The 24,564-nt window shown below is 44.6% G+C and overlaps 1 protein-coding gene across 5 annotated transcripts in view; it reads left to right on the top strand.

Moving 5' to 3' along the window:
- rptor (regulatory associated protein of MTOR, complex 1) overlaps positions 1 to 24,564 on the top strand; it is a 204,499-nt gene that overhangs the window by 151,042 nt on the left and 28,893 nt on the right. For all 5 annotated transcript variants that reach the window (XM_082537586.1, XM_082537589.1, XM_082537588.1 and 2 more), the window contains 8 exons: positions 12 to 152; positions 919 to 1,039; positions 1,727 to 1,867; positions 9,359 to 9,514; positions 16,502 to 16,620; positions 22,545 to 22,648; positions 23,749 to 23,926; positions 24,037 to 24,147. In XM_082537586.1, the coding sequence (XP_082393712.1) occupies positions 12 to 152; positions 919 to 1,039; positions 1,727 to 1,867; positions 9,359 to 9,514; positions 16,502 to 16,620; positions 22,545 to 22,648; positions 23,749 to 23,926; positions 24,037 to 24,147 (1,071 nt within the window). The remainder of the gene's footprint in view (positions 1 to 11; positions 153 to 918; positions 1,040 to 1,726; positions 1,868 to 9,358; positions 9,515 to 16,501; positions 16,621 to 22,544; positions 22,649 to 23,748; positions 23,927 to 24,036; positions 24,148 to 24,564) is intronic.

Genomic DNA, 24,564 nt, shown 5'->3' with positions numbered 1-24,564 from the left:
TGCTGTTGCAGGTGAGGTGTGCAGCTGTCTTTGCTTTGGGGACGTTTGTGGGGAACTCTGCTGAGAGGACGGACCACTCCACCACCATCGACCACAACGTGGCCATGATGCTGGCCCAGCTCATCAACGATGGCAGCCCTGTGGTCCGAAAGGTTGCTACAGCACGCAGACAGACACTTGCATAAAATATAGTTGCAAACTGATAAATGTAGAAATTGGGAATTTAAAAAAATGTGCAAAAACAGCAGAAGGACATAAAACTAGGCCTAGAAAGACGAAAGAAAGTGTACTTTATTGGTCCCCGTGGGGAAAATCCCTCTCTGCATTTAACCCATTCACTCAGTGAAGCAGTGGGCAGCCACTGGGCGCCCGGGGAGCAGTGTGTAGGGACGGTACCTTGCTCAGGGGTACCTCAGGGTAGCTGTTCGGGGGAATCGAACCCCCGACCTTCCGATCATGGGGCCACCACTCTACCTACTGAGCTATCCCTGCCCTAAACTACACTTCTACTAAGATCACTGGTGTACTGGTGCATTTGAGATGATTTAATTCCATGAAATAATCCACGGCCTGTGTGTGGCCTGCTGGGTATTGATAAGTTCCTGCACTTGGCTGCTCTTTGTTACTTGTGAAACTAGAAATTTTAATTTTTTTAAACAACATTTCATATTTCAAGATAACCAGACAAAAACCCAAAAAGTCTGTTTGTTTAAGAGTTGCTAACAAATGTGTCTTGAGAAAAGACAGCAAGAGAAGATTGTAGCGTTTGCTTTTTGTTTTGTGGCAGGTAAAAGATCCAAAAATAAACCAATAAAAACATCTGAATTAGAGGACTTAGCTCCTTTGTTACCTTACACCTAAAACAAACGGAACGATCATCATGGTTGATGCTGTCTTTTTTGCATATGCATTTGGCAGGAGCTGGTGGTAGCACTCAGTCACCTGGTCGTCCAATATGAGAGCAACTTCTGTACTGTTGCCCTCCAGTTTATTGAGGAAGAGAAGAACTACTCCGTGCCGTCACCGGCCAACACCGCGGGTATGTGATCAGCAGTTCCTTTAATCAGAGTCACTGTGTCAGATTTTAAGCATGTGGGATTTGTACACGCGTAGGCCAAAACCTAGTTTGAGATTTTCATTGTGTTATTATCTGAATGACCCTTGACCCAGAATATGACTTTTTTATAATCATTTGAATAAGGTTGATGTTTCCTGTGATACAGATCGGGCTTAATTTACAGGATATTTATGTATCAGTGGTAAGAGATCAAATTTAGCAGCGGTCAGAGGATTGAAAGCTGAAGTCATACCTCTCCTGTATGCAGGTGTGTGCAGGGAGAGTGGGTCGACTGGGATGAGTGAGTTTATGTAGAGTCAATTTGAATTTCTTGTTTCCATTTTTTATGGCTCGATTTAGGACGAAGAGAAGGTGAAATGGCAAATCACTATTTTTTTTTTTTCTTATCTTAAGGCAGAACTGTTGTCGCGTACATGGCAAACATGTGTACAGCTGTTTACTGAGAAATTAGATTTGGACTTGAGTCAAAATTCTCAAAGGTTCTTAGTCAGAAACGCGAAACCACTTAAACAGTTTTTTAAGTTGTTATTTTAGGTTATGAAGTTCCCACAATGATTGAGTTGGGTCAGACTGGGAAACCTAATCATTTTGAGCTGTTTGGGATAATCTGTGATCTAATTAATGTGCTTTTCTGCATTTCATGCTCAGAGCCTGGTAACCTGACTCCAGTGAGGGACAGCCCGGCCATCCCTCGCTTACGATCAGTCAACTCCTACACCAACATCCGAACTGCTACCACTGCCCGCAACCTGAACAAAAGTCTGCAAAACCTCAACCTCAATGAAGAGGGTAAGACCGAGCGACAGGGAGTGCTGGCAAATTAATGTGTGTGAAATAGACAAAGTCGAGTTTAAGAATGATTTTTAGGAGGGTTGCATTAAGACATAGACTTATAGAGCTTATTAAATTGAACTATTTCAAGGAAAGAGAAATATCACATTCTACATCAGCTGCGGATTCTGGATGTTATTCTTCAGGCTAACTTCTGCATTTTGTTATTCCTGAGTGTGACTCAGTGTGCATTAATAAGAGGTTTCACAACCACCAGAGAGGTCGTGACCAGGTTTCCAAACAGGCAGAGTTCTTCAGCTTGTTGATTCGAACCCGGCTCTCACGTGTAAAAAAACATTTTCACATCATCTTTGTCACGATGCTTAACTCGACACTCGTGTGTCATGTTAGGCATAAGCGTAACACCCAGAGAATATTTAGTACGCCTGCAGTATTTTGTTGTGTAAGTGTATGTTTGCTATTCAGAGGTGGACCTTGGCCCTTTCCCAGAGAAATCCCTATCCAAAAACACTTCTTCATGCTAACACTCTGCTGTGGAGGGCACGCCAACCTAGTGAGTCAAACTGCATCAAAGTTACCAAGAGAGACTAAACTTGTCAAATCCAGCTAAATGAAATTTTTTAATTGTTGCTGCTTCACCTTTGCACTGGCCGATGATTATTGAGAGTTTTTCACCTATAAATGTTATAATTTTCATCTTAGTCTTCAGCTTCGCCTCTCCATTTTCTTTTAATTTTTACTTTAAAGTAAAAGTATTTTTTCTATATCCTCTTACCTCCTTTAGGCTCTTATTCAAGTCCACATTTTATATGCTACTCTGCCTGAGCAGCTTTGCATGATTCAGAGTTCAGAGTAATCAGAATCAGAAAGAATCAGAAAGGGTTTTTATTGCCAAATGTTGAGCAGGTTTACAACATTAGGAAATCGCTGCGGTGCTTCAGTGCAAACATGCTGTCATAAATTACGCTTAAATAGACATGAAAATAAAAATAAGAATAAGAATTAAAAGTGCTAAGTCAGGGCTCTAGACTAACTTTTTGCCATGGTTGCACTGGTGCGCCTAAAAATAAAATTTAGGCGCACCAGCACAAAATTTAGGCGTACAAGCACAAAAGTTAGGCGTACCCAAATTTTTAAACTGCATTACTTAACACCGCAGTTTTACATGTTCACGTTTTTTTTTATTTGTAAATGATTAACTAACAACCTTTCAAAATGATTAACTTGACACCCCCTTTGCTGCCCAAATTAACAGCAGCTCCATCAGCCCCCATAGCAATGATTTTATCCAACCAGTTACTGCACTGGTCCCCAAGAGCAGCAAATGCTTTCTTTGAGGCAGCATAAATTCCTAAACAAATTAAAAAAAAATACCATTTACTTATCAGATCAAGAGTTTACAATGCAGTCTTTTTCAGTTTGAGTTTCTATATTCATGTATTATTGCTATGTTTAATTTTCAATGATAAGAACATGCTAGATATGGTTAATTCAGTAACACGACGTAATATTATTAATCATATACATAGGCTACGTGACATGACATGGCTTACCTTGGGCATGGGCATGCTGGACCTCAATGTGTCCAATCAGTATATTCGCTGGTCTTCCTTTTTGCAAGATACGAGCGTACACAATGACACATTCTTTTGTGGCGATGTCTGTGTCTCCATCGATCAGGAAGGCCATGTATGTACTGTTCGCAATTTCCACTGACGTCTTTTTTTTCAGTGTGTCAGCGATTACGCCTATAAACTGGGCGCACGCAACATCATTGCTGTATGTGGGGTTTATGTCCAAGCCATTTTTCCTGTGAAGAGTTATTTCTGACTTGAACTTAGTAAACGGAACTTCTTCTTTTGCAATATTGTAGGCGATGTTAAACTTAATGATCATCTCGGCCTCCTCCGATGACCCGTTTACTCCTGCCTGCCGCTGAAAGGCAGTGAGGAGCGGGGACATTTTGGCAGAGCATTTATCGCGGCATATAATGTGTCTTCTCGATGCTGTATGCTTTTTCAGCGTTTCAATTCGAAACGTATTAGCACCAGTGACAAATGCTGTGTTGCCGGCCATGGTCTTTCCACACTCGCGACAATAAATGCAGTGCATCATATTGTCAGCTTGGCTGTATCTTAGCCAGGGAAACTGGTCAAGCCACTCGATTACTTTCAGTGGACTCCGGCTGGGAGTCGATCGTATGTGGCTCATTTTCTGATGCCGTCTCCGGACCAGTGTTTGACAAAAACGGAGAGGTTGATGGCTCCGTGTCAGAGCGCTGGCTCAGAATTTTGGACTGATCAGGCCTTAACTTAACGAAAAAGTTATCAATTGTTCTTTTCATATTTTCTCAATACCAACTTCATACACTTCTGACCTGGGCTACTCACCCTTCTCTATCTGCCCGCACTTTCAAACGTAAACACAAGTAGGTCTGCAGGAATATCTGGACCACGGCCAATCACAGAGGTCCCCGCCTCTGAGTATCTCTGATTGGTTTAGAACACGACATGGGCATAATGTGTGCCTGTTGTTGAACACACGGAGACTTTCAGGGTTGCTGAAACTTTTTTTCCGAGAAAATACTTGGTTGCACCGGTGCGACCAAGTATTTTTTTTACTTGGTCGCACCAGTGCAACCAAGTATTTTTTATTAGTCGCACCATGGAGAAATTTGGTCGCATTTGCGACCAAATTGGTCGCACTCTAGAGCCCTGTAAGTAGATAGATATATACATGAGTGCAGGTGGTGATCAGTGCCAAACATGGAATGATGCAGTGAACACAGCGTAGGGTCATGTGTTAGTGGCGGGTAAAGTCATATGGTTATTGTTCATGTGTCCAACAGCAGAGGGGAAGAAACTGTTCTTATGGCGAGAGGTTCTGGTGCGAATGGACCGGAGCCTCCTGCCTGAGGGGAGCAGGTCAAACAGACTGTGTCCAGGGTGAGAAGGGTCAGCTGAGATCCGAGCTGCACGCCCCAGTGTCCTGGAGGTGTACAGGTCCTGCAGAGATGGGAGTCTGCAGCCAATCACCTTCTCAGCAGAGCGCACAACACGCTGCAGTCTCTGTTTGTCCCTGATAGTGGCTCCAGCGTACCACACGGTGATGGAGGAGGTGAGGATGGACTCGATGATTGCGGTGTAGAATTGCATCATCGTCCGTGTTGGCAGGTTGAATTTCTTCAGCTGCCTCAGGAAGTACATCCTCTGCTGGGCTTTCTTGATGACGGAGGTGATGGTGGGCTCCCACTTCAGGTCCTGGGTGATGGTGGTACCCAGGAAGCGGAACGAGTCCACAGAGGTGATGGGGGTGTCAGTCAGGATGATGGGGGGGAGTGGAGCTGTGTGCTTCCTGAAGTCCACAATAATCTCCACTGTCTTCTGGGCATTCAGCACCAGGTTGTTGTGGCTGCACCAGGACACCAGACGTTCAACCTCCCTCCTGTAGGCAGACTCATCCCCGTCCGAGATGAGTCCGATAACGGTGGTGTCATCTGCAAACTTGATTAGCTTGACAGACTGGTGGGTGGAGGTGCAGCAGTTGGTGTACAGGGAGAAGAGCAGAGGAGAAAGAACACAGCCCTGAGGGGAGCCGGTGCTGATGGTCCGGGAGTCCGAGACATTCTTTCCCAGCCTCACATGCTGCTTCCTGTCCGTCAGGAAGTCAGTGATCCACCGGCAGATGGGATCAGGCACATTCATCTGGGAAAGCTTGCCTCGGAGATGGTCTGGAAGGATGGTGTTGAAGGCAGAGCTGAAGTCCACAAACAGGATCCTGGTGTAGGTTCCTGGGGAGTCCAGATGCTGCAGGATGAAGTGTAGGGCCATGTTGATGGCGTCGTCTACAGACCTGTTGGCTCTGTATGCAAACTGCAGGGGGTCCAGGAGGGGGGCCGTGAGGGTCTTGAGATAGGAGGGAACCAGGCGCTCAAATGACTTCATGACCACAGATGTCAGAGCCACGGGTCTGTAGTCATTTAGTCCAGTGATCCTAGGTTTCTTGGGGACAGGGATTATGGTAGAGGACTTGAAGCAGGCAGGCACATGACATGCCTGCAGTGAGGAGTTGATAATGCCAGAAAACACTGGGGCCAGCTCGTTTGCACAGTGTCTGAGGGTGGCAGGAGACACACCGTCTGGGCCGGGAGCTTTTTGAGCATTCAGACTCTTAAACTGCTTCCTCATATCTGCTTCATGAATATGAAGAGTTGTGGTGGGAGGAGGTGGTGTGAAATCCTCCTTTGTGTGGGGTGAGGAGGGGGGTGTTGCAGGTGAAGTGATTGAAGGTGGTGATGGCTCTATGGAGGGGGGAGAGGTGGGGGAATGAGTGTCCAAAGTGTCTCTATTGTTGGGGTCGTTGGAGGTGTGAAGGCTGCCTGATGGCTCGTCAAAACGGCAGTAAAAGTCGTTAAGGGTGTTGGCCAAGAGCAAGTCATCAGTGGAGTGGGGAGTTTTAGGCTTGTAGTTGGTGATATTCCTAAAACCTTTCCACACAGAGGCCGAGTCATTCTCTGAGATCTGCTGCTGCATCTTCTCAGAGTGCTGATGTTTGGCAATGTCCACTTCTTTAGTGAACCTGTACTTGGCCTCTCTGTAGCAGTCCCTGTCTCCGCTTCTGAACGCCTTTCTCTTTTCCAGCCACAGCTTTTTGAGTTTAGGAGTAAACCAGGGTTTGTCATTGTTATAACTCACCCTGGTGCGTGATGGCACAATGCTGTCCTCACAGAAGTGGATATAGGAGGTGACAGTGTCCGTAAACTCGTCCAAGCTGTTAGAAGCAGCCTTCATTGTGTCCCAGTCTGTAGACTCCAAACACGTGCGAAGCTCCTCCACAGCCTCGTTGCTCCACAGTTTTTTGGTCCTCACGACAGGTTTGGAGAGCTTCAGCCTCTGTCTGTACGCGGGGATTAGGTGGATCATGACGTGGTCAGAAAGTCCGAGTGAAGCGCGGGGCACCGCACGATAGGCCCCGCTGATCGTGCTGTAACAGTGGTCTAATGTCCTCTCCTCTCTGGTCGGGGATTTAATATACTGCTTGTATTTGGGAAGCTCATGGCTCAGATTGGCTTTGTTAAAGTCCCCAAGAGCAATGATGAGAGAGTTCGGGAATGTCCGCTCCATGTGCAGTATCTGCTCCGCGAGTGCGCACTGAGCTGCCTGCGCATCCGCATCTGGCGGGATGTAAACAGCGGCCAGGATGAATGAAGCAAACTCCCGCGGAGAATAAAACGGTTTGCAGTGAATGAAAAGGTATTCCAGAGAGGAAGAGCAGTGCTGAGCAATCACTGTCACATCTGTGCACCAGCCACTATTAATGTAGAAGCAGACACCTCCACCTTTGGTCTTACCAGAGAGAGAGGCCTGCCGGTCCGCGCGCAGCAGATGAAAGCCCTCCAGCTTGAGCGCGCAGTCCGGGATGTCCTCACAGAGCCACGTCTCCGTAAAACATAACACACAGGAGGAGGCAAAGTCTCTGTTCATGCTTCTCATCAGGGCCAGTTCGTCTGTCTTATTCCTGAGTGATCGTACATTGGAAAGGAAGATCCCAGGAAGAGCAGTTCGCAGTCCACGTCTCCTCAGACGCACGAGTGCGCCGGCTCGCTTACCTCTCTTTCGGCGTCTCACTTTCCTGATCAGAGTCTGCAGTAAATCTGCCGCGGATGCGACAAATATTGGAAGTAAATCCACAGGTGTTGTAGTCCTGTGGTTAAGAAGCTCTTCTCTGGTGTAAGAATATCCAGAGGAGTGCCCAGACACAGAAGTTATGCACAAAAACAAGACAGAAGTAACGCACTGAAGCACCAGGGCATCCATACGCGGCGCCATCTTGGATCGTAATCCTTATTTATCTTATATTGGGCGGGATTGGTGCTGCTCCTCAGGTCATCGTCTGTCTTTAAGGCCACCTTCCCTCAGAGCCAGCGACAATAAATAGATGACTGAGATAACCGTGTTAAGGAAATCGAGGGTTCAGAGCATCTGAATCCTGAGCGGCCTAATCACCAGTGGAAATGTGGAGCTGTCCATGGTGCTGAACTTTAAACCAAAGGCATACTGCACTGTATGACGCTGGGTGACCGGGGAGGGGATCTTTGCAGCCAATCATTGACAAAACAAACTAACAGAGCTTCAGTTATCAGTCAGCATGAGCCAGACCAGCTGCCTTTGTTTTTAACAGGGTGATTATTCACGTCTCTTTTGATGTTGAATGACAAGCTGCACAAGCAACCAGCTCACTCTGAATATTGTCATATGTTTTACTTGATATATTTTTTGGCAAATCTGGAGCATTTAAATGAATGCAGTTTGATTTGCTTGTGAGCAGATCACCTCAGCATCAAAGCACGACTCGAGTACGTGTGAATCCTCCCTGTTAACAAGAAGGGTTTGCTGACATTTGGCCAGCTCACAGAGTTTTCTTCATGTTACTTGTTTGGCAGGTATTCTATCTTTACTAATCCCCAGTACAAAAATCATTTTTAGGACTCAAATTTTTAACTTTTTTGTTTGTTTTTGGGTTTGCTTTGTGTTTGTTTTTGTTTTTTTGGTCTGCCGCTGGTGTGATTCAGGGTAATTTGGTCAGTTGGTCCTTGCGTTGTCCATTTCTGTCCTTCCTGGTGGTCAGCGTGACAACCACAAAACAGAGGAAAAGCTGTACGGACTGAAATTGAGTCTTTCAACCCGTCACGCTTATTTTCTGCTTCTCAAACAGCCGTAACTTCAAGGAAAAGCTTTGTCCGCTTCAGAAAACCTTTTGTGAACTTTTCTTCTTATTCATATTTTAAAAAGGGAAGTTAAAGTGTGAGTAAAAACAATAAAAAACCTAATGCTAATCAAAATATTCATGGAATAATTTAAGCCGTAGCCACGTAAATCTAACACGAGGGTCCAGGGCTTTTCAAGCACAACTCACTGTCCTTAGTGAGCTTGTGACCTCCTGTTTGTGTTCAGTGATTCAGACAGCCAAAGCTAACTGCCCTCCCTCTGTCTACCACTGCCAGGCTGAGCAATGACTAAGCCCTGAGTGGTGCTAAATCACTGGCACTTGGTGAAGTGCCTAACCTACTGCTCACACCATTTCTAATTCACATTCTCAGTGCTTATTCCAATGCACAGGGGTGTTTATCATCAATAAGCACCGAGCAGAACGTATTTCCATTCTCCACCAATCTCCATTTCCACATTTCAGCCTGCAGTTTGTTTGGCCGATGCATGGGAGTTGGAGTTGTGTGAGTCAGAGTAATGAGCGGTGTTTATGGTAGTTACAGCAGGAAACAAGTGGATCTGACGTCTGAAATGAAGTTATGACTTCTGTCGTTGGCCTCCAAGTTTACACATTTCACACTTGATTGGCTGTTGATTAGACTGTTCAGTTTTGTTTTCTTTTTTTCAATGTACATAATGGCATATTTACAGCAGCTAATCAGCTTCCTTTTCAACTGATTACGTTTGTAATGCTCATAACTTATTGCTGTCCTCTATCCAGGTGGACCAGCAGCCTTCTCTCCTGGTAACTTGAGCACCAGCAGCAGTGCCAGCAGCACCCTGGGGAGTCCTGACAACGACGAGTACATCCTCTCTTTTGAAACCATCGACAAAATGCGACGGGTGTCCTCGTATTCTTCTCTGAACTCCCTCATAGGTAACCAATGTCCAGTACTACCCGAGTTCTGTCTGTGGTTTCCTACAAGTAAATGTTGAAAAATACTTAAAGTGTGCAAGGGTAGAGAACGACCCTGAGGAGGCACTGAGGACGTGAGATGTGTGAGGCAGGTGTTACTCACTGATCCTCAGGCCAGAGAAGAATGGAGAGCGACACAGAAGCACCGGGCAGCTCTGACCCCGGGGGCTCTTTTGAAGTTGATGACTTTTCCCCTCCAGGATCCCTTGAAGCAGACATTAATGTGGTGGAGGACCATGGTGGTCCCAAGCCATATCAATTCAAGCCACTGACTCGGGCACCAGTAAGACCCAGAGCTCGCTCTTTCTCTATCAGGGGACTGTCCTGCTGCAGCCCAGTCATATGATGTAAAAGGAAACTGTTCAGCTCAGTAGCAGTGATTCTTCAACCAGGAAACACCGCTGCGAAAAGTCCTGTGTCTCGAAGAGAATTTTTTTTTTTTTTTTTTTTTTTTGAAGAGAGCAAAAAGCGTTTTTCAAACTATGAAATGTAGGTTTGTTTTTTTTGTGTTTTTTTTTTTTAAAGATTTTGGTATAAAACATGCAGAAAATATAGGCTAGACACACACATGCATACTGTCATTTACTATCGAAGTCAAAACCTCATCTGCCACAATAACCGTCTTTAGCAACACTTGCATTTACAAAACCACAGATGATTTAAGAAGCAGCATGCACAAGGTAAACAAACATTATATAACAGCAGCTATGCACTATTCTAAACCCAGATTTATTTAATATCTTGATAAGAGCACCGACCACTAACAGCTATATTCACAGGCAAAGCAACTAATAGCTAATAACATGTAAGCTGACGGTGTGGTGTCAGCTCGCTTAATACGCAATCTGTTCTATTGCTAGCAAAGAAATAGTCAGTAGATACAGGTGGAGGAACAACATGCAACAGTAGCATGCTAACCTATATCAATTTCACAATCATTTAACATTCAGATGGGTTGTTTTAAGTTTATAGAGCTCTATTATGATGTCTCAAAGCAAATTAGTTTACCTTTAAGCCAGTAGTCTTCTTTGAGATGGGCTGTTGGTTTTGAAAATGAGCATCTTGTTTGGAAAATCATCCATCCATCTTCATCCGCTTTATCCGGGGCCAGGTCGCTGGGGCAGCAGCCTAAGCAAAGAGGCCCAGACCTCCCTCTCCCCAGCCACCTCCTCCAGCTTATCCGGGGGAACACCAAGGCGTTCCCAGGCCAGCCGAGAGATATAATCTCTCCAGCGTGTCCTGGGTCTGCCCCGGGGCCTCCTCCCGGTGGGACATGCCTGGAACACCTCACCCAGGAGGCGCCCAGGAGGCATCCTTGTCAGATGCCTGAACCACCTCAGCTGGCTCCTTTCGATGTGGAGCAGCAGCAGCTCTACTCTGAGCCCCTCCCGGATGGCCGAACTTCTCACCCTATCTCTAAGGGAGAGGCCAGCCACCCTTCGGAGGAAGCTCATTTCTGCCGCTTGTATCCGCGATCTCGTTCTTTCGGTCACTACCCACAGCTCGTGGCCATAGGTGAGGGTAGGGACGTAGATCGACCGGTAAACTGAGAGCTTCGCTTTTACACTCAGCTCTCTTTTCACCACGACGGACCGGTGCAGCGTCCGCATTACTGCAGCCGCAGCACCAATCCGTCTGTCGATCTCCGGCTCCCTTCTCCCATCACTCGCGAACAAGACCCCGAGATACTTGAACTCCTCCACTTGGAGCAGGAACTCATCCCCGACCCGGAGTGGGCACTCCACCTTTTTGTGGCTGAGAACCATGGCCTCAGATTTGGAGGTGCTGATCCTCATTCCCGCTGCTTCACACTCGGCTGCGAACCGTTCCAGTGTGAGCTGGAGGCCCTCACCCGATGAAGCCAACAGAACCACATCATCCGCGAAAAGCAGAGATGAGATTCTGAGGCCACCAAAGCGAAAGCCCTCCGCCACTTGGCTGCGCCTAGAAATCCTGTCCATAAAAATTATGAACAGAACCGGAGACAAAGGGCATGTAGAAAATCATTGTTTTATTTATTATTTCATTGTATATAAGCTTTGCTAACTGTGTGTCGGCTGTATCTGGAGACATTCATTAGCATGACTAATGCAGCTGTAACCCTGCTGGATGATGCAGTCAGCAGCAGGGACAGTGTTGCAATATTTTCCATCACGTGAGCAGCAATCCTCAGGGGGCTGTGCGTGAGAGAAAAATAGAAGGAAATAAATGACCTGAAGAAGGTGAAGGGAAGAGGAAGAGTGCGAGGCCTCAGTAGAGTAACCCTGAAACAAGGCCACAGACGGAAAAGCTCCAAATCCAAGAATAGAGCAAGTGTAAAGGTTTGCAGATGTGTAAAGGACACCATAGAAGGGAGCGGGGGGCTGGGACATTAAAGTGCTTTTCCTGATACACACCGAAGTCGCCCCTGTTCACTTACTGCTGCTCGCAGGTGATTGGCGGGCTGCGCCATGCGCCCTGACAGGCAGTTTGTGTGTGAGCAGAACAACTATTAACTCACTTCCACCCCCACAAGAAAGAGGAAAGTGAAACTCAGGATTCCCTCTCCCTCTTTTTTCCTTTTTTAATGTTAAATTTTAACTTGGAAACCTTTCTTAATCTCCCAGCTGCCCCATCACATCTCAGTTAATGCTTTTAACACAGCAAAAATGTAAAATTGAGCTCTGAAGAATACATTCAAGTTGCCGTGAAAGTAGTTTGAGGTATTGTAATAAAAGTTGGCTTTGTTTTAGTTATTTTCATATCGGTCCTCTGAGGAGAAAGCAAACCAGTGTCTTCTCTATTTTAACTGTGTAAATGTGCACAGAGACCTGCTCAAACGCACATTTGAGTTATTCTGTAAGACACACATTGTTCTGGCTTTTTTCTGCTCTCTAAAAGAAACTTCAGGGATTTCTCGGCTAATCCAGAAACCTGAAGTCAAATTCATCAGGGCCTTCCAGCTGTTCTGGTGGGATTTTCAGAGTTTTTTCATGTTTTTTTGTTTTTAATAGCGCAGACACAATAGGAAACCAAAGCTTGGAAATTAATGTTTGATGAAGAAAATCATTAAAAACATGTTGGCAGTGTTCGCTCTCTTTACCCTTTAGTCTGACAAATCTAAAATTTGATGCCCATTGAAACGTTTTTCAACGTGCACTGCTGGCGTGAGCTTCCCGTCCATGTAAATGGGTTATTAAATAAATAAACATATTGGGGTCTCACCCACTAAACGGTTCCCCCAGCACAGCTGAGCAGAGTCCAAACACTCCCCTCAGCGAGCCAGTATAAACGCCTTCTCTCACAGTGGGCAGAGAAGATGAATGGATGTTTCTGGGACACGAAGAAAGGGCTAAAATGCTTACCTGAGTGCAGATTTGTGTAGAATTAGATTTGCTTTTGCCTCTTGCATTTCTTTTGTCACTTAGATTCAGTTATCTAACTCATTTGAGACTTCAATTGCTGTTCTGATTTATTTGTTCTTATTCTTTTCCATCCTTTGTTTGGTTTGAAGTTGCTTTCATAAGACCCTTGGGGCTTGCTTTTTCATCTCAACTGGAAACAAAAAGCATTAACTTGTTTCTCACTTTGTGGTAAACAGCAGCATGCATTCACCGATTTATCTCATCTATCTGCAAACAAAGAAATGTTGAGAGGGTACGTGTATTATAGGCCAGCATTTTGGAACAGATTTCAATGCTGAATGCAGCAGCTGCAGGAGTCTGCCTGCACAAAACCAACAGGGTAATAAAAGTGTGCTGTGGGCCAGGGTCAGAGCACTGATTGATGGACTTACTATTTGTTATTATAATTACCCCCAAGCTGGGAGGTTCATTTGTAAGGCATAAATATCTAATATGGCTTCAGCCGAGGTTCAGAGATTGTTTTTAATCTTTTGTTTTCAGTAACATAAAGTCTTTGATGTTGTGCTTGGAGGACACTGTTTTGGGATGTAAGGTTTTTAGGTGTCTGCCTGATTTATCGTTCCTCGATTTAGTGCTGAATGTTGTTGATGAGTAATCTGAAGAAAACGGCGACACACGGCTTATGTAAAATATCTTTATAAAACACGATACAGTACTGAAACTAGATGCATATTGCGCATTTGCAGCTTGTGGCATCTATACATGCAGTCATACATGCAGTACTGCTTCTCTGAGTGTGGGTCACAGTTGAAGCAGAGCTGTACGGTCCTTGCTACCGCCTCCCTCCCTTCTCCAGGAATACTGAGGCACTCCCAGGCAGGCCACACGGGTCTGTTCAGAGGTCTTCTCTCAGGTGGACGTTTCTAAGACACCTCACCTTGGAGCCATCCTGTCCATGCATAAAATCTGCAGCTCTGCTCTGAGCTCCCCTTGTCTGACTTAGCATTTAACCTCACCTCTAAACACAAACCCAGACGCACTGTTGAGGATTGTCGTGTCTGCCTCTTGTTTACAGGGTGAGTTTAGATTGATAAGCTGCAACACAACAGACTGGTACAGCAGTCCACTTGTCAACCACCTCCTCCACTCTGAACTGCGCCCTGAGGTGCTTTAACTCCACCATATGCAACATTTAATCCCCAATTCAAAGCAGGTTTCAAATTTAGAATTGCTCAGCTTTCATCCAAACCTCATGGTGAAAGGTCACCTAGAGGGCAGCAGCCCACATCATCTGCAAAAAACTGATCTTGTAACCACGAAGGTGGACAAAGCCCTTTCCGTGGTTAAGTTCTGTCCACAAAGGTTACTTCCTTTTGGATGCAGTATTTATTTCAGCCGTTACAGCCATTCGCCCTCTAACGACCCTTAATAGCTGCACCACGTCCATCCATCTAGCAGCTGACAAAGACAACATCAACCGTTTTATCTTTGTGCTGGTGCTAAAAAAGCTAATATACAAAAGTCAGTAAGGTTCACAGTCTGTGAACCGCGCTGATATTTTCATTCCAGACTAAAGCTGTGAAGCTGTGCATCTAAGGTAGGCCATGACTAATGCAGACTTTTAGTCTGCCTGGGCCAACTTTCAAATTTGTTACATCAGAAGCTTAAATTCACTTTTGTCAGTGTGTTTGAGGCAGTCTCACATTTAAAGAGCACCGCAGGTATGATTTGGGGCTGCTTACACTGCTTACCTCTCGCTCGAAATATATTAAAAATATATTTTACACACACGAGGTCCTTCACTGCTTTCAGACATTCTGATGTACTTTTTATGTTTCAGCCGTTTAAATCTCCCAAAAAATGATATGCAGTGTTAAAAGTGATTTATGTCATCTGCAAGAATTGGTGGAGGCTATAAAAAAATGATGCAGTGGTTCATTTAGCCAGCGGTTAACATCTTTACTACTGTACATCCGTTTCTCTCTGCACAAGACTTGGGACGACACGAGTGTCACGTCAGGACACGGCTGTGCTGCAGCGCTCAGCCAGTGAATGATATTCACCGTCACGTTCTTTCATGTGGACTGTGTAGGGATGGTGCACTGGTAATTTGTGCGCAGCAGTTAAATGGGAGAGGAACCCTATTTCACATTTATCAAGTGGCTGTTTACTGCAGCAGCTAGCACGCTGGCTAGCTGTCGCTAATCATATCCTGGCCCTCAGGCTGCAGTCTAATCACCTCTTTAACTCCCTCACTCTCTTCCTCCCGCAGTCACTCTTGCTCTCTCCGTCACTTCATCTCTCCGTCCTTGTTCAGGATGCTTTTTTTTCTTACTTATTCTTTGTCTTCTCTCTTTATATCTTGCCTTTTTGATCACTCTGTCATATGTCAGAGCACAGAGGCTTCTGAAATGTATGATCCATCTCTGTTCTCTTTTTCCCTCCTTCTGCACTCTGTTTGGGATTCGCTGCGCCGACACCACATCTTTCATATTGCATCCATCCCCTAGTTGCTGCCTTCTGTCTTCCTCCATTTTTGGGGGGAGCGGTTGCCCTTTTTGTCTCCCTTGTTTGAAGCACTTTCTGGCAGGGAGTCTCAGTTAGTGGGTCCAGACTTCAGTCGTTCTCGTTACCTCTCAGGGTTTATAAATCCTGGATTTTTAGAAAAGTGGAGATTTGGGCAGGGTAGAGCGTGACAGCGGTCATCCTTAGAGGTCAAATTTGCACGGCTGCCTTCATAGTCGGAGAGATCTGAGAAGAAGGAGGGAATAATCAATTCAAAATGAGAAACTGCAACAGCTGGGGACTGCCAAGTGTCCCGGTGCCTGACACTGAGAAAGACGGCAGATTGAAGCTGACGGACTGAAGGACTTTTAGATGGAGCTAGAGTAGAAAAGGGGCTGCAGCAGGAAGAGGGCTAAGTAAGGAAAACATGCAGGAGCAAGTAAAGGCTCACAATCTAGGGTGAGTTTGAATAAGAAAAAGAGTTCATTCTAACACAAAGAGACACAACAGGCTGGTGGTGCCTCCAAACAAACTGTTGTCAGCAAGAAACTCTTGTGAAAATGACAGAAGGAGGAGAAAGTTCAAAGAACAACAAACAAGCTTCAGAGAAAATCAGCAAATTGTCACATTCGCTGCAAAGTCGATGCAGAAGAAAAGAATAATGACGAGTGAACAAAAACACCTTGACAACAGGAAATGTTTGTTCATTTGTATTCATGATAACAGCAACAGTTCTCGGCAGTGGAGCTCCGGTGGATGCGGAGAGCCAGCTGTTTGTTGCGCGTGTGTGTTGTGCGTTGATTAATTGTGTACATTAGCTTACACCAGAGGTCCGTTTCCCTCTGCCAGCCAAAAAAACCTATAACTGCAGGAGAGGTAAATGACCGGAGAGGGTAGCATGAAGCTAATGAGATGAGCACTTAGCTCTTCTTGTAATGAACATGAAGTGAATTATAAGATCTACATCAGAGTGAGGTGTACAGTATGAGTTTGTGGGTGTTTTGTACGTGTGTTAATTTTCTCAATGTGTGTGATTTGTGTCCGTTGTTTAAAACTTTGCTTCCAAGCTGAATTTTCTCGTTTTATTTGTCTCTTCTAGGCGTGTCCTTCAACAGTGTTTACACTCAGATCTGGAGAGTGCTGCTTCATCTGGCTGCAGACCCTTTTCCTGAAGTGTCAGATCTGGCCATGAAGGTCCTCAATAGCATAGCATACAAGGTGCGTTATGTTCGGGTCTTTAAAGCTTTTATCACAAACTGTGTATTAAAGACTGACTTTCATTTGGCTCAGTCACACCAGAGCAAGAACAGGATAACAACCTTCTCTTGAGTAGGAAGTAAAACCTGACCTGTGGTTTCCCGGCAACTGCAGTGAATTAGTTTTTGTTTGGAAACAGATTGCAAGTATTTGTGGGAACCGGGCTACTGCTTTTGATCACAAGATGATTACACAAGTTGTCTAATAGAACCCAGCGTTTCTCCAAACAAGTGCAGATGACTCAGACTGACTTCATTCACTGGTCGATAATGGTTTGCAAACAACAGCAGACAGGTTGCTGACACCTTACAGCCAGTTGGACTGGGATGCGACTCTGCAATAGGGTGGTTGCTAAGCAGGTTTATCCTGGTTCCAATATACAGTCCTTAAAAAAAATTATTAGGCCAAGCAGCAAGAAAATAGAAATATTTTATAATTTTGTGCTTTGACTGACTCCATCTTCATGCTGGTTTGTCGCCGTTTTGATGCACCAGACCTGCTTTGAAAATGGCAACAGACTGATTTCATGTTCACTTTACGTGGTCACACTTATTTTGGTCTTGCTGCATTCAGTTCCCAAGCACTGTTTTTTTTTTTTTTTTTTTTCCCCCCGTGTGACTGTAGCATAGTTGGTTGTGGAGTCCCTTTCTGAAGCCTCAGTGTTAGCATTTTGATGGTTGCTATGTTGTAATTAGCAGTAAGCTAATGCTTGCAAGCTTGGATAACGTATTCATCCATAGATTGAATACAAACATCGACAAAGACACCTGTGAATTGGCGCTGGGCATTATTAGAGGTGTGTGTGCTTTGCCTGCACAGGTAGCTGTAGCCACCAATCGAGTCGCTGAACTCCGTGTTTGTGGTTTCGGTGCTTTTTGGAGAATTTTTAATGAATTTGTCCAATAAATAATAATGTGCCTTAATTTAATGTAAAATACCCATAGAATAAGTATTGAGGCTGTTAAAAATCTAAAGCGGTAATGTTGGGCCTTTTTTATCATGATCTAAATGAATTGACTTCCTTTTAGAGCCGCCCTCATGTGGCCATTAGAGGAACTGCATCCGCTTCGTTTTTCAGCTCTTCAGGTTGCTGATTGTTTCTCAAAAAGGCGTCTGTGTATCACTGACAAGCATTCAAGAAAGAGCGGGGAAATTAGTTTTACAGCTTTTGCTTACTGCATTTTGAATTTAAGGTTTGAGCCTTTTCTTCCTTTTCCCGCTGTCCACGTTATAAGTAATTCTTAAAACTGAGTATCATCTCATTTTCTGGAGTCTAATATAATGAGGATATTATAATTGACTTTTTGTCTCTGTATCCCCGTATATCAGTTCTTTTTCACCTCATGGTTATACAGTGAAAAAGATCAGCTTCCAGCACACATGCCCCTCCCTCCCACTGGCATTTGCTTCCTCCGAAAGGCCATTACTTTTGTGCAAATGCAATTAAGGGCCAATGACTCCCCGAGGCTTGGCAGAGCGCAGCAGAGCAAAGAGGCTGCCGTAACTTAAGGAGCTATAATAACCACTATACTCCACCACCCATCCTAAGCCTCGGGCAGGATTTCTTGTGTTTTCCACCACCAACACCAATTGTTCCCTCTGTTACCTTCACACAGGCAGCATCTCTGCATCGAGGCTTCCGTCTCAGCTGCAATAAAACAAAGAACAGGACGCGATTAACAATATAATGCAATAGACGTTTTCTTCTGCCAGCACCGTAACACATTTTTGGAGCATGAGTTATTGTGGACCTGCACACTCAAGTCAATTTAACAAACAGTGGTGTCATATTTATAAAGATTAGGTCCCTGACAAGCAACATAAGAGAACAAGGAAGACGCCTTGAATGGAAGGAGACAGGATTCAGTCGTGCCCTGCACCTGCTCAGGACACTTTTGCGACACGTTTAGAGGGTTAATCATCATCAGTCATGTTAATCTTTCAAGCTGTGAACTTGAGACTTGATTTACAGAGTTGCACAGGCTCAATTTTTAAACCCACAGAGTCTGACTAATATAGTTGTTTGTAGTTATTTATTTACTCATGTACCCAATCCTGACTCTGCACAGATCGGCTGCTTGTTTCGTTTGTGGCTTTCCAAACACATGTGGCCAACAGGGAAGCCGCGTCCTCACAAGTTGAACGTTGTTTCTCTTCTTTAAATTCCAATACTGAGATATCAGCAAATAGTTAATAATATATCATAATATCAGGTCCCCTGCAGTAGCCAGGGCATGTCCTTTCACTCACACATTAAACAAATGTGCAGGACGCCACATCAGTTTGTGCGGCTTTGTCAGAAATAGAAGCAGTCTCAGAGTGATGCTCAGAAACGAGGTTGTGTGTTGTTACTCGTAATGTAATTCTTTGTTTTGCAGTCTTAAAAGCTCAGTGAAAAGCCCTCAGTTGCAGCAAGAACAGGAACTGGAAAGCGAGATCATATTTTCCTTGTTCGTGGTCTCTTGACGCTCCTTTTCATGAATTTTAAGTCTTCTCTTTCCTTCAACCTTCAGCTGGTCTTGGCTGAAGGTTTTCTCTCCCCACACCTCGTTCTGTTGGGGGTTTCTTCCTGGTCAAAGGAAGTTCTTCTTCTCCACCATCACCGAGTGATTGTTAATTCGGGTCCTCTGATCACTGGGATTTTGTTTGTAATATGTTACTTTCTCAGACATATGTTGTATCTGTAGTATGTAAATAACATTGAATTGAATTGTCTAAGGATGGCTTCCTTTCAAGTTGTTATAGATTAATAAATGTATTATATCTCTATGTAACATCTGCTTGTAAATAGGACTCAAACAAATGTTCTTAGAACAAATGACAGAACTGTACAAAAATGTAACAAAATATCACAACAAAGACGAGAAAGACTACGAAAAAACAAGACCTTAAACAGAATAAGCACAAGTACTTTGATTTGGGATGAAAAACAAAGTATTTTGTAAATAAATAAAACGATGACGGCCAAATATTTAAACGTAATTTATTCCAATGAGGAGAAGGATAGAAAACAGACATTAAAGAGGATTTGATCTTAGCGTTTGATGCAGAATTTGAAGGAGCAAAATACTGTTCTGGACTATAACGATATCATGAGTACACATTTTAAACAGTGGTGTTAACGGTCTTTTTTATTTTTCCCTCTCTCTCAAAGAGCTCGGCAACAGCTGCTTATTTTAAGAACCCTCATTCAAGTTCACAAGTGCCAACGGCTCTTTTAATTAAGATTTTAAATGTCAAATGTTATTGATTCGTAACAAAGCGAAACAAGGTCAGGAGCTAATTAAAATGTACTTTCTTCCAAGATGATTAAGGCTCTAAATGCTTTTTTTATAGTCCAGTGTTGCTGTCTGATGCTGGGACTCTTGGAGATTTTTAATAGTATATACATTTTGAACACATTGTTATTCTTTTATTCAGGTGCATCCAGTCGTTTTCACAGATGTGTCACTAATAAAGTTGGATCACATCCATCTGAAACAAATCCAGAGGTTTTTTTATGTTTGAATGGCAAAGATTTACTATCCAACACCGCCCTTATCTCCCAGTTGTTTGCCTGTATTGAAAGGAGATTATTGGTTAAGAGAGAGATAGGGTGAGAAGTTCGACCATTCGGGAGGGGCTCAGAGTAGAGCCGCTGCTCCTCCACATCGAAAGCAGCCAGTTGAGGTGGTTCGGGCATCTGAGAAGGACGCCTCATGGCTGAGGTGTTCTGGACATGTCCCACCGGGAGGAGGCCCCGGGACAGACCCAGGACACGCTGGAGAGATTATAACTCTCGGCTGGCCGGGGAACGCCTTGGACAAGCTGGAGGAGGTTGCCGGGAAGATGGAGGTCTGGGCTTCTCTGCTTAGGCTCTGCCCCCACAACCCGGCCCCGGATAAGCAGAAGAAGATAGATTATGGTTAAGAACTTAAGGTTCTCAATGAAGCCCCCAAACATCATCTTTACTGTGAAAAACAGTTTAATTTAAAGTTTCTCCTCATCTACAAGGTCTTGAAAAATCAGGCCCCATCTTACCTCAATGACCTCATTGCACCATGTAAGCCCAGCAGAGCGCTTCACTCTCAGACTGCTGGTTGGCTTACACTTGGAGTAGAATGAGAGGCGGAGCTTTCAGCTCCAGTTTGCAGTCAGGAGACAGACATACTAGTTTTTTAAGATTAGACTTGAAACCTTTTGATAAAGCGTAAATTCGGGCTGGATTAAAAAAGGACCCTGAACTTTCCCTTAGTTATGCTGCAGTCGGCTCAGGCTGGGGCATTAAATCCCTCAGGAGGAGGGATTTAATGCGAGTACTGCTTCTCTGCTCACCACATGTGTATAGACCACAGATGCCGCAGATAGCAGCACCTCTATCTGCCTCTGAGCCACCTCTGAGCTGGTTCTGTTAAATGGAGGTTTCTCCTTCCTGCCAGTGGTCGTGTGATTGTTGGAGTCTTTACCCTACGGTGTAGAGCACCTGGAGGTGACTGTAGTTTTGATTTGGCGCTATAGAAATAAACCTCAATTGAATGGAAGAATTCTCTCAATTACCCTCAATCACCTTCAGCTGTTCGATCTCATCATCACATGTCACAGCGATGTCGGGTGCTTTCTCCAGCAGTAAGAAAGCTCTACATAATTTACCAGGATTATTCAGACTTTTCTTTTTTTTCCCTGAGCTGTCATCCGCTTCCACAGCTGTATCCTTCGACAGCCTCTGACTAATGTGTTTGCGCAGTTGACTCGCTTTCCAGCCAATTAATGATAGAGGAAGTGTGGGGAAGTGGGTTGAAGTCGGAGAACGAGCCTGTTTCCCTGCGTGGAGTAGTGCAGCTGCTAGCACCAGTTCCAGCCCAGGTTCCCGCTAAAGCTGCAGTCTTGCATGTCTCTCCCGCGTTAGCGTCTGGTTTGTTTGCCACATGTTGACGATCAGCAAACACCGATGAATAATCCATGAGCATGTTACTTCACTGAGTGGAAACGCTCTTCCGCCCTGATGCTTTTTGTTTCAAAGACCTTTTGTTTGTGCAGTTCAGGTTTCCTGTTGTTTGTGTGCTTACCGCTGCCCTCCTCAACATGCGCTTCTCCTTTGTGTCACACATCCATCCCACAATTTCTGCAAAAGACATAAGCGCGTCCTTTAGTTCCTTATCTGCTTTTCCTTTTGTGCCCCGTCCCATCATATTGATCTTGTTGTGCATGAGTGGAAAAGCTGCTTTCATTAGTGATCTGGCTTTTTCCATAATAATTGTTCCAGCTGTTTTTACTGCTGTTTTCTTTCATTTGACTTGCCTCCTAATGAAGCGCCAACAGCTAACCCTCATAGCTGATGTCTCGTCCCCCTCACAGATGCAGCCGTTTTTATGGGCCCGGTCTTTGCATTAAAAACTTTCCTGCCTCGCTCTCAGCCTTTCAGACGCACACAGAAGCAAAAGATGCTCACTGCAATTAGCATAGAACTCAAATCAAAGGTAGTAAAATGTGTTTGCTTGTGTTAACTGGATTTACGCTGCACACAGTTCTCTCCCCACCTGGCTCGAGTAAACAACAGCTCTGCTATTCATCAGCGATGCTTTGCCTCTATTGTCTTTATTAAGTTTGCCCCTCCCTCATGTGCAGCCATTAGACAACTCACAATGAAGAGGTTATATTACCTGCTCACTTAATGGGATAAACCTGTGGAAATTTAGCAAACTTTGTGAAGTCCTGCACTTTTTATGCAGTTACAGCAGGAAGATTATCCAGATTTTTGGGCTCGTTTCTGATCTAGACACTTCTGCATATTTGTCTCTGAAAGCTTTTGAAAAATCTGGGAAGAAATATCATAATTTCAAACTGTAAATCCAAATGTGATCATCTTCAGAAACAAGAATAAACAGACCTTTTTTTTTCTCCCTCAGGCTACGATGAATGCCAGACCTCAGAGGATCCTGGACTCAGGATCGCTCACCCAGTCAGCCCCAGCCAGCCCCACCAGCAAGGGCACGCACATACACCAGGCTGGGTGAGGACGGAGCTCACACATGCATGAACGCCGTGACACACCGAAAACTCATTAAACGGAAACCCCAGAGCATTTGAATCATGTGTTAGGCAAAAAAAAGTTGCATTTAATCATCACGATGTGCGTCATTTGTAGCAGGCGAATGGGATTCTGGTCAAATGTTACTTTAAATTTTATATTGAATTATATTCATGGTGCATGAACCAGGATAAAATATAAAAATCAAGCAAAATTAAGTGTAGATTCAGAAGAAAAATAATTATTAGCATTTTAAAATTGAAATATTATTCATGAGCTGTTTGATTTCACGATTGAATAATTTCCCAATTTGTTTGTTTGTGCGTCCAACACCCTTCTGTCATGGTAAATAGTTTTCTATGTGCATTAGAGGAAAGATTCCACCCTTTAATTCAGAACTTTCAGCTTTGCAAACCCTTTCATGGTCATCGCTCGTCACGCCTCTGCAGCAAATCCAGAGCTGCTGTTACATTACACAACCTGAAAGTTTCCTTCTCACTACTTTAATGTGCACATCTGGAGTTTCACCATTATCTCAAACCTGTGCAGAGAGCAAATCATCGGCTTCTAGATCAGACCAAAATTTCTCAGGAGCAGCAGCAGCTGGGTTGAACAGTCTGGGAAAACTCAGTACTGTCCAAGCCTGAAAGTGTCTCATCAGGTCAGAAGAGCGAGGCCGTGTCCCGTGAGAGGCCCTGAGGTTCGACCATAACGTCCCGAGGTGTCTGAGGGATTTTTGGCTACGTTAAGACAGCCTTCATTCATAGCCGGCTCTACTTCCAGGATTTGACTTTGTCCTCCAATACGATTCAAGTTTAAGAGGCGCATTTTTTGCATACTAGAGGAGATCCCCCATGCATTAAAGAAATAGATGTGCAAGTAGTCAGAGGAGGACTACAGATGAGTGAAAAAGCAAAGAAATAGCAGCTGTCCTTTAGACAACACAGAAGAAGCGATGTTAGATTTAGCAGCTGTGTTACATTTAGATGTAACACAGCTGCTAATTTAAAAATAAAAGCACGTAAAATGTGCATTCGTAAACTGACCCCTTAATCCTCTTGTCCTCTTTTCCTTTACTTCAGTGGTTCTCCACCAATGCCCAGCACCAGCAGCTCCAGTCTGACCAACGACGTTCCCAAACCCCCCACCAGGGAGCAGCCGGCCACACGACCGCCTTACACCCCAACGCTGGGAGGACAGGCCCCCCACTCACACCAGTTTACCCGCACTCGCAAAATGTTTGACAAGGGACCCGAGCAGGTAGAGAAAGATGAAACCTGCCGTGCTGCTGCTAGTCACTCTTGTCCTCTCTCGCTGTTTCGTTTAACTCTTTAAATCACAGTTTTTTTTCTTTTTGTGTTTTTCTTTAGGCAGCTGAAGACAGCGATGAACCAGGTGGTCACAGGAACTACATCAGTCCGGCCCTCCAGACAGGCTTGTGCGACTGGAGCGCCAAGTATTTTGCTCAGCCTGTCATGAAGGTCAGTGTCATCATTTGTGTTCCTCACATGTCAAACTGGTCAGCTTGCTTACTCTCCCACAAAAGGCTGGCTCATCGCACATCACTATGTCGCTGATGGTTGGTGAAGTGTGCACGGCGGGCTCTGGCCTCTAATGCATTTACCACCCTGTCATATCAATAATGGAGTGACTATCAGTGCTGTCTAATTAGTACTCACTCCAATCGCTCACCTCGATGGTGAGAGAAGTTTAACTCAGGCAGATTGCGAGCAGTTTTTTCACCCAGGAACGCCCCTTTAGAGGCGACGAGAGAGTCGGGGAAGACCTCAGCCCCTTTCAGACACTGACAATAAAAAATGGTTTTAATACAGAGAAAGTGCTGCTTAGTGCACCTTTAAAAGGAGAAAGGACATCGCCATTTTCAAATCAAGAACTTA

This window comes from Aulonocara stuartgranti (assembly GCF_965226115.1).
Source record: "Aulonocara stuartgranti genome assembly, chromosome: 6".
In the NCBI taxonomy this organism is placed as follows: domain Eukaryota; kingdom Metazoa; phylum Chordata; class Actinopteri; order Cichliformes; family Cichlidae; genus Aulonocara; species Aulonocara stuartgranti.
Note: the sequence above shows the minus strand (reverse complement) of the source record. Positions and strands in the feature narration are given on the sequence as shown.